We start from the raw sequence: 13929 nt of genomic DNA, 5'->3' as shown, positions 1-13929 counted from the left end.
AGAACACTCTCCACTCTGGAAAGAAAATTTTAGAAAAAGTATAACCCCTGCATTTCTTTCCATTAGAAGTACATGATCAAAAGCCAAAGTCCCTTTTTCCCTTGACTGTGACATAACATGTCCCTCATAGGCAACTGAACAGATAAAAAATCCAGACAATGCTTAGTAATTTCCTGCTTCCCCTTTAGTGCACAGTGTATTATCAGTATGTTTTGCTCTCTTTATTTTAAATATCTTACTGAATTAAATTATCTCATCAGCTTTTTAAGCACAAGCCCAGCCTGCTTTCTGGATGACACCTGCCACAGGTCAACCTTCCTGAACTTCCTAAATAGCCCAGAATATTCAAATATGCCCCTGGCTCATCATCCAACTTCGGAGAATTAACTGGCTAGCACCTTGGAGCACCTGCTGTGGTAACGTGAGTGGCTGAACACCAGACAAAAGGAGGATTCCAATCATTGTTGCAGATCTTGTTAAAATCCTGGCTCTATCCTCAGCTTAGGTGTATTCTTCCTGTACTAGGATAAAGCCTCTCTCACGTCTTCATTAGTCTAAGTATACAGTCTGGTATATGACAAGCAGGACCTTCCTCTCCTGCCCCTGTATCTTCCAAAACTACAAAAACAGAAAGCCCCAACCTTCTCACCCCTGCCACACACAAATCCCCACAGTGGACTATTTAAAAAATAACAGTACTTGGTAGATGTATATTCTCACTTGCTTTCGTTATAGAAAAGAGAAAGAAAATAAATGAACTAAGCATCCAACTCAAGGAATTACAAAAAGGAGAAAGCCTCCCCTGCCCCCAAGGAAAAAGCTAGAAAAAAATAAAGTAAAAGCAGAAGAAAATTGATTAGAAAATAGAAAATAGAAAAATAGTGACATTAATAAATAAATACAAAAATAAAATCTTTGTTAACAAGCCTATGGTAAATCCAATTGAGAGAAAACATTTAAACATTATAAATCACAAATAGCAGAGGAAAATAGCCTGCTAACATTTTTGAAAATCTCAATGAAATTAGTGATTTTCTGGCAAAAAATATTAGTTCCAAAATTCATTTGAGAAGTGGACAAATCTAAATAAACTAACCCTACCCTAAAGACAATAATTGAAAATGTTATGAAAGAATAATCTCTGGACTCAGATAATTCTGTAGCATTTTAATTTTTCAAAAGCATTTACATGTGTGTGATGAATTCTTTCTAACTTTTCCATTTGGAATATACAGAAATTGGAAGAAAAAAGGGGAAATCTAATTACCTAATTACCTAAATACAGTTGAGTTTGTTGTAATTTCCTTTCAATTTTTAATATTTTAAATATTTTACATAGTTGTGATTATATTATGTAATATATTCAGTGATGAAAAGAACACAAGCACGGCTATGCTGCTTGACTTTTCTTTTTTTTGAGATGGAGTCTCGCTCTTTCCCAAGGCTGGAGTGCAGTGGCGCTACCTCAGCTCACTGCAGCCTCTTCCTCCCAGGCTCAAGTGATTCTCCTCCCTCAGCCTCCCGAGTAGCTGGGACTATAGGCGCACACCACCATGCCCAGCTAATTTTTGAATTTTTAGTAGAGACAGGGTTTCACCATGTTGGCCAGGATGGTACAATCTCTTGACCTTGTGATCCACCCGCCTCAGCCTCCCAAAGTGCTGGGATTACAGGTGTGAGACACCATGCCTGGCCCGCTACTTGACATTTTAATGTAATAAAAACTTGTCATTTTATTATAAACTTTTCATAAGAATAATTTGTCTATACATTGTTTAAGAAAATATATAGAACCTAAAAGAAGAATTGGAAAGTTTACATTAAATATATAAGGTGCTTGGTACAATGTCTGAACCACAGTAAGTGCTCAACAAATGGCAGCTACTATTGCTATACTTTATAAGGGCTTTTCCTTTTGCATGTATCATTTATTTAATTCAGAATGAGTATTATTATCTCAGAAAATACTGTTGCAGGGTGGAGAGGGGGAATAGACAAACTTCTTCCCACAAAGGAGCACTCTGGATGCCTCTGGAGAAGCCAAGCATATATTTTTGCTCCTCAGGAGAACCTTTTTTGCTGAAGTGGCATCTAGGCTGAGCAGGATTCAACAAACTGGGGCCTAGAGTGGTAGACAGGAGAGGTATCCTGTGTCAACACTCAGAGACTAACACAGGGCAAGGATCCTGAGTGGCCCTCAAGGAATAGTAGTACATTTAGATTTGGGTTAGGATCCTTCATATAAGGCATTTGGCTTACATGGCTTGGAAATAAAAGGTTGATTATTACTCTGAAGTCAGTGATAAAAAGAACATAAAGTACTCCTACCTCCAGAGACCTTCAGCTTCCATCTCACATTTCTCTAAAGGTTGCTGCGTTCTCCCCTACTATACTTTCACTAGCTTGGCTTCCATTTCCTCTTTTTAGTTTGTTTTTGTCATGTCCTTGTCCTTTTTAACCACTTTTTCCCTTCCCCCCTCCTAATTTCTCTTCACTTTCCTTTGCTTATAGAGTTTATTCCCATCCTTCCCTTATTCTTCGCTGCTTTTTTCCCCCTACCTCTCCATTTTCCCACTTTGGCCCCATTCTACCGTTTTTCCCACAACTGCTCCTAATACTAAATACTTCAAATGTAAATGATTCTCTCCTCAGTTTAATACCTGCTTTTGGCCCAGTGTTTTTTTACTATTACACTTAATGTTGACCCCCTTCATGTGTTTTTTATCTTACCCAAAGAACTAGTCTTTAAGGAGTCTCCTAGAAGCTATTATAGTTGACTTCCCATAGATTACCTACAAATTCTATCCAAATAAAATTTCAAAGTGGCTTTCCTCTAACTTCAGGTGATCAAAGAATATATTTAAAATTTTTAATCTAAATCTTCAGATTTGTTAGCAGAAAACCTATTCTTCATAGAAAAATTTAATTGGAAGGCTAATATATAAAACTAATGAAATCACGTGAAGCTGTTTGGGTGGTAAAGCATCTACAGTCCTTGAAACCTCACTAAGAAATCCTTAGGGCACACAGTTTAAATGGGTGAATGAAGGGGACAGTGAAGGGGTGGCCTGCCCCTCCACACCTGTGGATGTTTCTCCTTAGGGGGAACCAGAGACTTGAGAAAAGAAATGAGACACAGAGACAAAGTATAGAGAAAGAAAAAGTGGGCCCAGGGGACCGGTGCTCAGCTTACAGAGAACCCATGCCAGCCCAGTCTCTGAGTTCCCTTAGTATTTATTGATAATTATCTTTACCATCTTAAAGATAAGGGAGTGGCAGGACAATAGGATCATTTTAGGGAGAAAATTAGCAGTAAGACATATGGATAAAGATCTCTGTGACATGAATAAGTTCAAAAGAAAATACTGTGCCTTGGTACGCATATGCAAACATCTCCATAAACCTTTTAGCAGCATTGCGCCAGCGAGTCCCACCTTATGCCGTAAGGCGGTTTTCTCCTATCTCAGTAAACAGAGCATACAATCGGGTTTTACACCGAGATGTTTCATTGCCTAGGGACAGGCAGGATTTTTAACCAGCAAGCTGCCTTCAGGCACTTGTTTAACAAAGACACATCCTGCGCAGCCCAAAATCCATTAAACCTTGAGTCACCACAGCACATGTCTCTTGCAAGGTCAAGGTTGGGGGTAGGGTCACAGATTAACAGCATCTCAAATACAGAACAAAATGGAGTCTCTTAATGTCTACTTCTTTCTATATAGACACAGTAAGAGGCTGATCTCTCTTTTCCCCACAGGACAGTATAAAGCAACAGAAGCTGTGTGGCAGTGAGGACCGTGTCCAGCTGGAGAGTAGAATGAATTTGAATGAATTATTAGAATGAATTATTATTTACACAGGTAGGATGGTTCAGTGAGGGTAAAACAAGATTCGTCACGCAAATTCCCAATAACCTTTCACATCTTAAAGATGGCAAACAGTCCAAATGGGCTGTATTTGGCCTGCACAGGCATTTCCCCACCCAATGCAGTATTTTTAGTACTTTGTGTTCTAGGTGAGAGTAGAATGAATCAGCTCGTCAACTGCTGCCATGTGGGAATGTGGTGTCTAATATAGTCACGTCATGCATTTTTGTAAAAGTATCTGGAAAGTTAGATTTTATGTGAAATCTCCAGATTCTTAAATAATGGCAATAGTTTTAAATATTTTTAAAAATACTGCATTGGGAGGAAATGCCTGTGCAGGCCAAATACAGCCCACTTGGACTGTTTGCCTTCTCTAAGATGTGAAAGGTTACTGGGAATTTGTATGATGAATCTTGTTTTACCCTCACTGAACCATCCTACCTGTATAAATAATAATTCACTCTAATATTACAAAATGGCTTTTGTATTTCACAATGCTTTTAGGGTAAGTAAGTAAAAAGCTATAATATTTTTTCAAGTTAAAAAAATACAGGGCTTTTTTATGTAGATCAGATGTTCTAATTTCACACTCTAGAGAAGATTATTACTCCAGCTTCAAAGAAAGCAAATAGAAGAGGAGAAAAAGGGAAGGGGAAAGAGAACAGTAGTAATTGCTAAAACCTCCAATATATGTCTAATAGAATTTTTAGATTTCCTGAGCCACTTGCTTTAGAGACATTTTGAGAGTATGGAATAAGCCCCTGCAGAGTCCCAGTTTATCAGGTGATGTGCCTAATGGCAGAGAATCAGAAAGCCTTGTTTAGCAAGCCTGCAGGTGCTTGCCCATTTCAGCCTTCACATATATTTTCTTTCCTTTTTTCTGGGACAGAGTCTTGCTCTATTGTTCATGCTGGAGTATGGTGGTGTAATTATAGCTCATTGCTGCCTTGAACTCCTGAGCTCAAGCAGTCCTCCTGCCTCAGACTCCTGAGTAGCTGGAACTACAGGCATGCACCACTATGTCCAGCTAATTTTTAAATTTTTTGTATGTTGTATGTAATTTTTTGTTATATGTAATTTTTCTATGTTGCCCAGGCTGGTCTTGAACTCCTGGTCTCAAGTGATCCCCCACCTTCACCTCCCAAACTACTGGGATTACACGCCTGAGCCACCATGCCTGGCTGTATTTTTAAATGACTGCTGAAATTGCAATAGTGATTGCAGAGTTCCCTACAAGACTGTATTGGTGGCATCTTTTTCTAGTTGGGCTTTTTTGATGTTCCACAGGAATGAGCATAGATGAACAATGTTGCACCACGCTTGACATCACCGGGGCTTCTTTTCAGTGTGGATTTGCTGATGTAAAATGAGGTGTAAGCTCCGCTGGAAAAGTTTTCCATATGCACCACATTTTCAGGGCTTTTCTCCAGTATGGGTTCTTCGGTGTCCCAAAAGATGTGAGCTGTTACTGAAAGCTTTCCCACACACATCACACTCATAGGGCTTCTCTCTACCATGGATTTGCTGGTGTCTAACAAGAGCTGAACTGTATCTGAAGGCCTTTCCATGCTTGTCCCATTCATATGGTTTCTCTCCACTGTGGATTTTCTTGTGACAGAAGAGGCCCAAGCACTAGCTAAAGCTTTTCCCTCACTCACTACACTGCTATGGCTTCTCTTCAGTATGAACTCTGATGTTGTCTCAGATATGAGCTCAGAGAGGATTTCCCACAATCATTACACTGGTATGGTTTCTCTTCTGTGTGAGTTCTCTGGTGTCAAATAACATCTGAGCTGTCATGAAAAACTTTCCCACACTCACTACATTGGAAATGTTTCTCCTGTGTGGGTCCTTCAATGCTGAATAAGATATGAACTGTAATAAAAGACTTTCACACTCATCACACTGATAGGGTTTTATTTGGCTAAACTAAAATTTACTGATGGTCAGTAAGTTGTGAGCTCTGAGTAAAAGTTTTGATACATACATTACATACATGAACAGCGTGTCTTACGGTACAGATTCTTTTATGTCTAATGAGGCTTGAGTTTTGAGTGAATGTTTTCCCACATTCATCACACTTATATTTTCTCTCAGTTGATTGTGTTTCTCTGATATACTACTTTGCTTTTTTTTTTTTTTAAAGACGGAGTCTCGCTCTGTCGCCCAGGCTGGAGTGCAGTGGCGCGATCTCAGTTCACTGCAACCTCCAGCTCCTAGGTTCAAGTGATTCTCCTCTCAGCCTCCCAAGTAGCTAGGATTACAGGCTTGCACCACCACACCTGGCTAATTTTTGTATTAGTAGAGACGGGGTTTCACCATGTTGGCCAGGCTGGTCTCAAACTCCTGACCTCAGGTGATCCGCCCATCTCTGCCTGGAGTGGTGGGATTACAAGCCACTGCGCTCGGCTCTCTGATATATTTCTGTCCATCCTTCATGTTCTTGGGTTTCTCCTCATTCAGAAGCCTTTCCATTGATTTTGCCAGGCAAATTTTCTTGGGATTCCATATCTACAGTAAGTTCCTGCCCTTGAATCAGTTCTATATTATTGATTCTGATAACATAATCTGAAATAAAAAGTAGAGCATCCAAATGTCACTGGGGTATACAGGAACTAAAATCATATACTAGAAGTAAATGGCTTAAATATACCAACAAAATGGTTTTAAAACATTTGAGGAGGAAATTGGGGGATGGCAATGGAAGAGAGGATGGACAGAACTTTGAAGGCATGATTGAAGAAAAGAATGGAGAAAAGTAGGGAGGAATGATAATCATGATCCAATGAGCAAGCACAGTAAACAACAGAAGAGATCTAAGATAAAAATATGTTCACCAGGAAAGGCCGGAAGTTGAGTAGAGAAAAGTAAAAAGAGAGACAGGAAGTCAACAGTGGCAGGTACCCCGTGAGTGCCATGAAATAGTTCTGTGCAGGTTGCCCTGAAGGCCTCTGGGAATACCGAAAAAGTCAGGGAATCAGAGCACAGGGAAGTATCCCATTTCCCATGTGCAGAACAAACAGATTAGGCACCTTAGACAAAACAAGATGTTATCACGGGAATAGAACAGAAATTACTTTGGTCCCTAAAGACCTCACTACTTTTTTTGTAGAGAACACTGGGGATCTGTCAAGCTTGAAACTGCATTCTGTGGGTCATTTCAGACTTCCCAGGCTAACAGTCACTGATAGAGAGAAGGTTCTTTAACAGACCCTCAACTTGCATCTGTCTTTGCCCAGGGGATCCATGTTCCTATAATTCCTCTGCCTATATTTTCTGGAGAGGTTCCTCTGAGCAGGGTCTCAATACCCTCATTTCTTCAGGGCAGGAGATGTGGCCATATCCTCAGTAATCTATAGTTTTTGAAAACATGAGATTTTCATACCCAAGGCATATTTGCTTGAACTTAATCCTATTTTTAGGACCCAGAGTAAAGGGGAGAATTTGTAACTACATAGGAAGAACACAGAGAAAAGCAGTGTTTTGAGTGGATAAGGAACATTAAATGGAAAAAAAAAAAATCATGAAGACAGCTGAAGCACTAGGACACGGACAAGTCACAGCTAACTCTAGGCAGAGGCAGTGGGATTCATTGTGCTAAAATGTGTTGACTAAACAGACTCGGATGAAGAAGAGAAGGAGCCATGGTGAGACAGTGAATTCAAATCTTTGAGAATGTGGATGAGGAATAAAGTTCACTAAGCAGTCTGTCTGAGAAAAATGACTCTCATCTGGGTCTTGGAACTTCTGTGAAGGGCAGGAACAAGGGATGAGGCAGAGCTGAGAAAGCACATTGCCAAGAGTGAGATCAACCTTCTCTGGGGGCCTCGTTTTACACCAGAGCCTGCAATAATCTCACCATACCAGCTTGCCACACTGCTTAAAAACCCCTCACTGTTAGTGGCTATTTAAGGTTATCTTAAAGTCTTTGGGTACTTTAAAACTTTATGTTACAGCTACCTGTCTTGGTCCATTTTGTGCTGCTATAACAGAATACATAGACGAGGTAATTTATAAAGAACAGAAATTTATTTCCTGACTTCTGGAGGCTCGAAGGTCCAAGATCAAGATGGTGACATCTGGTGAGGACCTTCCTGCAGTGTCATCCTAGTCAGAAGATGGAGGGGAAGAGAGAGAAAGAAAAGGGGAAAGAGGTGTTGGAGGAAAAAACACACCAAACTCATCCTTTTATTAGGAACCTACTCCCATGATAACTAACCCACTCCCACAATAAAGACATTAATCTTTTCATGAGGGCAGAGCCCTCATAACCTAGTCACCTCCTGAATATCTCACCTCTCAACACTGTTGCACTGGGGATTGAGTTTCCAGCATGTGAACTCTGGGGGACAGGTTCAAACCATAGGGCTACCTGAAATATATCTGTGTGCAGAATCTGAAAGCAAATTGCACAGATACACATTTATAAAAGAACATAGTCTTTTAGAACCATTAGCAGATAAAAAAGTGACTATCATAGATGGCATCCAAAATACTACTACAGATATAGTAACTAAAATCCATATTAGCATCAGACGAAAATATATGGATTATTATAAAAAAGAAGCACAACATAGAAACTCAATTAGTAACTGAATAAAAGAGGTTGAGGAAAATGGTGTATTTCCAGTCAAGATGGCACAGTGAGTTTGAAGGGGTGGCCTGCCCCTCCACACCTGTGGGCGTTTCTCGTTAGGTGGAACAAGAGACTTGAGAAAAGAAATGAGACACAGAGACCAAGTATAGAGAAAGAAAAAGTGGTCCCAGGGGACCAGCGCTCAGCATACAGAGGACCCACACGGGCCCCAGTCTCTGAGTTCCCTTAGTATTTATTGATAATTACTATCTTAGAAAAAGGGAAGTGGCAGGATAATAGGATCATTGTAGGGAGGTGGTCAGCAGTAAGACGTATGAATAAAGATCTCTGTGACATAAGTTTAAGGAAAAATGCTGTGCCTTGATAAGCATATGCAAACATCTTCATAAACCTTTTTAGTGCATAAAGAGCGGCATTGCGCTAGCAAGTCCCACATTTCGCCCTAAGGCGGTTTTCTTCTTTCTCAGTAAACACAACATACAATCAGGTTTTACACTGAGATGTTCCATTGCTCAGGGACGGGCAGGAGAGAGATGCTTTTCTCTATCTCAACCGCCAAGAGGCCTTCTTTCCTCTTGTACTAGTCCTCCTCAGCACAGACCCTTCACGGGTGTCAGGCTGGGGGACGATCAGGTCTTTCCCTTCCCACGAGGCCATATTTCAGACTATCACATGGGGAGAAACCGTGGACAATACCTAGCTTTCCTAGGCAGAGGTCCCTGCCACCTTTGGCAGTATATGTGTCCCTGGGTACTTGAGATTAAGAGAATGGTGATGACTTTTAACCAGCAAGCTGCCTTCAGGCACTTGTTTAACAAAGCACACCCTGCACAGGCCAAAATCCTTTAAACCTTGAGTCATGATGAAAGGAGCTGGGCACATTCCTCAGCCCCGGGCTCAAAACTCCCTGAGCCTAGCACAGACACATCCCATCCTCCCATCCCACCACCATATATCTCTCAAACTCCCTGAGCCCAGTATAAACACCACCTGGAAAGTCTCCGATAAGGAGACAGCCGTTCAAGGTTACTGAAAGCGCGGGAGCCAAAAGAATTTCTTTGTTCCCCTGCAACTTTCGGGCTATAAAAAGCAAACGCTCGCATTGTTCAGGGCCCTCTTGTATACTGTGTAAAGGAAGGACCAAGTTCGAACTTGTAGTAAAGATCCTTGCCGCTTGGCTTTGACTCTGGACTCTGGTGGTCTTCTTTGGGGAACAAACAGTCTGGGCATAACAATGACAGCACATGTCTCTTGCAAGGACAAGGTTGGGGGTAGGGTCACAGATTAACAGCATCTCAAATACAGAACAAAATGGAGTCTCTTACGTCTACTTCTTTCTATATAGACACAGTAACAGGCTGATCTCTCTTTCTTTTCCCCACAGAATTCATACTTCACCTCCAAATACAAAAAGTAATAGATAAAAATTAAAAATCTGTAAACACATCTGTGCTTAAAAAAAAAAAAAAAAAAAGGAAAAGGAAAAAAACCCAACAAGATAAACATTTCTGTGTACCAGAAAGGAAGCAAAAACACAGAATGGTGGCTATAGCTGAAGCTCTGGGCCTGCTGGGCTCCTGGTCTTAAAAAATGACTGAAGTCTTGTCACCAGGGGAACCTGGAGAACTACAAGTGCTCCATGAGACGAGGGACTGGCACCATCACACTGCATGGTGCCAAAGGCTAGGTGGAACAGACAGGCACCCACATACACAAGTACCTTAACGTGCACAGAGCAAGACAGTACCCTGTGACCAAGAACCATGTGAAGCCATCTGGAAGCCTGTGACTACGTTGATGATATTTGTGATATCACATGGAACAGGAGTCCTAAAATATCACTGTATAAAACCTCGTTCTGGAGGAGGAGGTGCAGGTAAAGGTACAACAGAATTGGTAAACAAAGAAGAAGAGAAAGTAAATAGACCAGAACTCCAAATGAGGCTAGAAATAGAAATTTCAAAACGAATGAATTGAATGCTAAGAAAGATGGTGACAAAATCACCAACTGGAAGATGAATTCAATCCAGATGAAATTACTTTCATCAAACAGCCTGATGAAATTAATAGATTAAAGATATGGGGAAAAAAGATAAATAACATACCATCCATGGCAAATAAACATAAATTTATGAAACGAAATAAGCAGAACAAGGATAATTGCTATGAAAACTCAATAGAAATTTTAGAAGTAATAGTTTTTGAAATAAAATCTTCAGTGGAATGGATAAGCTGAAGACAGTCAAAGGGAGAATAAACTGGAAGATAGTAGAAGAGGAATCCACTAGGATGTACCACAGAGAGACAAAGACATAAAACGTGAAAAAACAGTTAAGTGGAATCGATGATTGGTAAGTGGTTTTAATGAGTACATGTTGGAAGCTCCAGCAGACGATAATGTAAGGAATAAAAAAGATGCTTATTTAAGGAACTCATAGCTGAGAATTCCCCAGATTGAAGAAAAACATGGGTATTAGAGCAAAAGTGTGCATTTATAGGCCAAGCAAGCTGAACAAAGATAAAACCGTACTGGACATACTTAGTGAAACTCAGAGCATAAAAGTTAAGAGTAAATTTAAAAAGCTACTAAAGAGAAAAAATGGAATCTTTTTTTTTTTTTTAAAAGGCAGACTACTAGTAGCTTTTTGCTAGCAAACAATAGACGCTAGAAGAGAGTAAAGTATTAATAGTATCTTCAAAATACTAAGGGAAAAAAAATGTCAGTTTAGAATTTTATCCCAGCTACATGATTTCAAAGGAAGGGTAAAATAAGAGAACTTTCAAACATGCAAAAGCTCAGTCTACCACCCAAAGAACCTCACTAAAATAATTTTTAAAGGATAGACTTCAACAAGAGTGAACCCAGAGGAAAGGTGTTAGTATACAAGAATGGTGACCTCGGAAATTGATAAAAATTATCAAAAAATTTAATTTACTATTAAAGAACTCATCTGTTGAGCATACAAGCCCTTCATGATCCTAGAACTGGGATTCTTGACCCTAGCTACACCTGGAGAATTAAGAAGAAAAAGCAAGCCCATGCCTGGGCCCCACTGTAGTCCAGAGAAAATCCACTTTCTGAGGGTGAGGCCCAGCCACTGATAAATTTTTAAAGTCATCCAGATGCACAATCACATCACTCTGATGTGAGACTGCCCTGCCTACCTTTCCAGTTTCATTTTCCTAACTCTTCACCTCTCTCACATTTTTACATTCCATCTCTACTATAGAGTTAAGAACATGGGCTCTGGAGACAGGATATTTAAATTCTACATCTGCTATCTATTAATATGGCAGTCTAATACCATTTTAGGATAAATCTGATAGACCTACCTACCTAGAGCCTCTAAGGGCAGCAGTGATTTGCAGGCCAGAGTGAGCACTCATGTCCATAATTTATAAAAATTTCTAAATTATGAACAATAGTTTTATTATTAATTAAATTAATTGTAATTAATTTAAATCTTCATGAAAAGGATCATTTGTGTTCACCCTACTCCAAGAATATGTTATACATCTTAGTAAGATGACCCTTAAATAATAAAGTTTGACCAACAAATGGCAAGCTTCAGTTATTTAGGGAAACCCTAGCATGTAGAACACCTTATTTTCTAATCTCTTACTAGAAAATTTGGAAAACATGCATTTCACAATGATACCAGAATGAACAAACATACCCCTATAGGTAAGATGTATCCTACAGTCATTAAAAGTCCTCCCTAGGTATAATGAGGAAGACCACAATGAAGAAAACATAGCTCATATTTTTTAGATGACACTAGTTCCAAAAATGATGTTCTTCATTTCCATTGGGAAAGTGAGCATCATTTCCATCCGTCAGACATAGGAAGATTCCAACCCTGATACCTGGATCCTTACTGAAGCAAGGAGAGGTGTCAGAAAGAGCCATTCTGTCCTCTTTCCAGTACGCTCTGGAGCTTTAGGACAAGTGATCTAGCTAAATCTCTCGCTCCCTCTCCATCCACCACCTGAAGCTGCGCACTCATAATGTTGAGTTGCAACTATAGCAACAGTCTTTAAAGTGGTCCTTTTTCTCCTCCCTCTGCAATACAGCTTATATCTAGTTTATAGGGCACATATTAGTTCCTGCTTGTATAGTTGGTTTTCACACTGCTATAAAGATTGAGACTGGGTAATTTATAAACAAAAGAGGCTTAATTGACTCAGTTCTGCCTGCCTGGGAAGGCCTCAGGAAACTTACAATCATGGCGGAAGGTTAAGGAGAAGCATTGTGGAAGGTTCAGGAGAAGCAAGTACCTTCTTCACAAGGTGGCAGGAAAGAGAAAGTGCACAGGGAAAACTGCCACTTTTAAAACCATCAGATCTCATGAGAACTCCCTCACTATCACGAGAACAGCATGGGGGAAACTGCCGCCATCATCCAGTCATCTACCACCAGGTTTCTCCCTGGACACATGGGATTACAATTCGAGATGAGATTTGGGTGGGGACACAGAGCCAAACCAACTGCTCAAATTAACCCCCATCTCAAGAAGAAAAGAAAAATAGGCTGTCTACAATTTTGTTCCAGACCACCTAGTTAGCATTATTCCTCTATTGGCTACTCTGTCTCAGCCAAACTGATACACTCACATTCTCTTATCATTGTTTGTACTTTTCCACAGTATTCCTCTGCTTAGACTTCATCATTCACCTTTACTGAGCATTTTCTACATATCAGTTGCAGGGGATACACAAGAACTTCAGACAAGTGAAGCAGTTAATACAGTATGCTAATGCTATGACAGAAGTATGCATAAGATGCATCATATAACTCAAACATGTGGGGGGTATCAAGAAAGGCTTCCTAAAGGAGGTGACAACTGAGTTGAATCTTGAAGAATAGCTATGAATTGGGTTGGCAGAACAATGGAGAAGGTTTGGTCAGAGGTGGTATTTTACAAGACTAGCTCAACAAGGTGGAGGTGTGTGTGTACATGTGAGTATGTGGCAGTGGGGTGGAAAAATGTTGGCCATATTTGCAAAAAACTAAAATGTACCATGGGTCCGATGCAAAAATCTGAAATGTACCATGGGTCTGATGGGACAGGGAAAGAAAGAAACATTGAGAGGAAAAAAGGGATGAATGACTGTAAGTCTTAATGTGACGGAAGAAGATAATAGAGGGACAGAGAGCTAGAAGAGGGGTAAGTATGAGGAACATCGTTCCTGATACTGTCTGCCCAGTGAAATGTTACCAGTTCTTTATGATCCAGTTCAAATTCCAATCATTCCACTAACATTACCATCAGGGCCTGAAAAGACAGATTTCTCTCTTCTCAGAACTGTTATCTCTTATTTGGCAATCATTCACTGCCTCAAATGAGGCAATCTTTTTATTGGTACCCAACTCCTTTAGGGCAGGGACCCTCATAGAAACCAGAGCTAGGTTTTACACACTGTGAAAGCTAAATATTTAGTGAAGTTTTGGTGGGGGGACTGGAG

At 40.1% G+C, this 13929-nt stretch overlaps 1 protein-coding gene across 7 annotated transcripts in view; it reads left to right on the top strand.

Moving 5' to 3' along the window:
- The window catches only part of LOC103883559, an 87636-nt gene that overhangs the window by 17393 nt on the left and 56314 nt on the right, over positions 1-13929 (top strand). For 5 of the 7 annotated variants that reach the window (XR_002521485.2, XR_001901656.3, XM_017957686.3 and 2 more), the window contains one exon: positions 261-1478. The exons of 1 other annotated variant lie outside the window; for it this stretch is intronic. Coding sequence is in view for 3 of the 6 variants with exons in the window: in XM_017957686.3 (XP_017813175.1) it covers positions 261-387 (127 nt within the window). In the remaining 3 variants the exon portion in view is untranslated. Of the gene's footprint in view, positions 1-260; positions 1479-3757; positions 4798-13929 lie in introns of those variants that run through there. One more of the 7 variants, XM_017957685.3, reaches the window with a different exon arrangement.

The sequence above is a fragment of the Papio anubis genome, chromosome 6, assembly GCF_008728515.1.
Source record: "Papio anubis isolate 15944 chromosome 6, Panubis1.0, whole genome shotgun sequence".
NCBI classification, from domain to species: domain Eukaryota; kingdom Metazoa; phylum Chordata; class Mammalia; order Primates; family Cercopithecidae; genus Papio; species Papio anubis.
The sequence above is the reverse complement of the archived record's forward strand: the minus strand, read 5'-3'. Positions and strand labels throughout refer to the sequence as shown.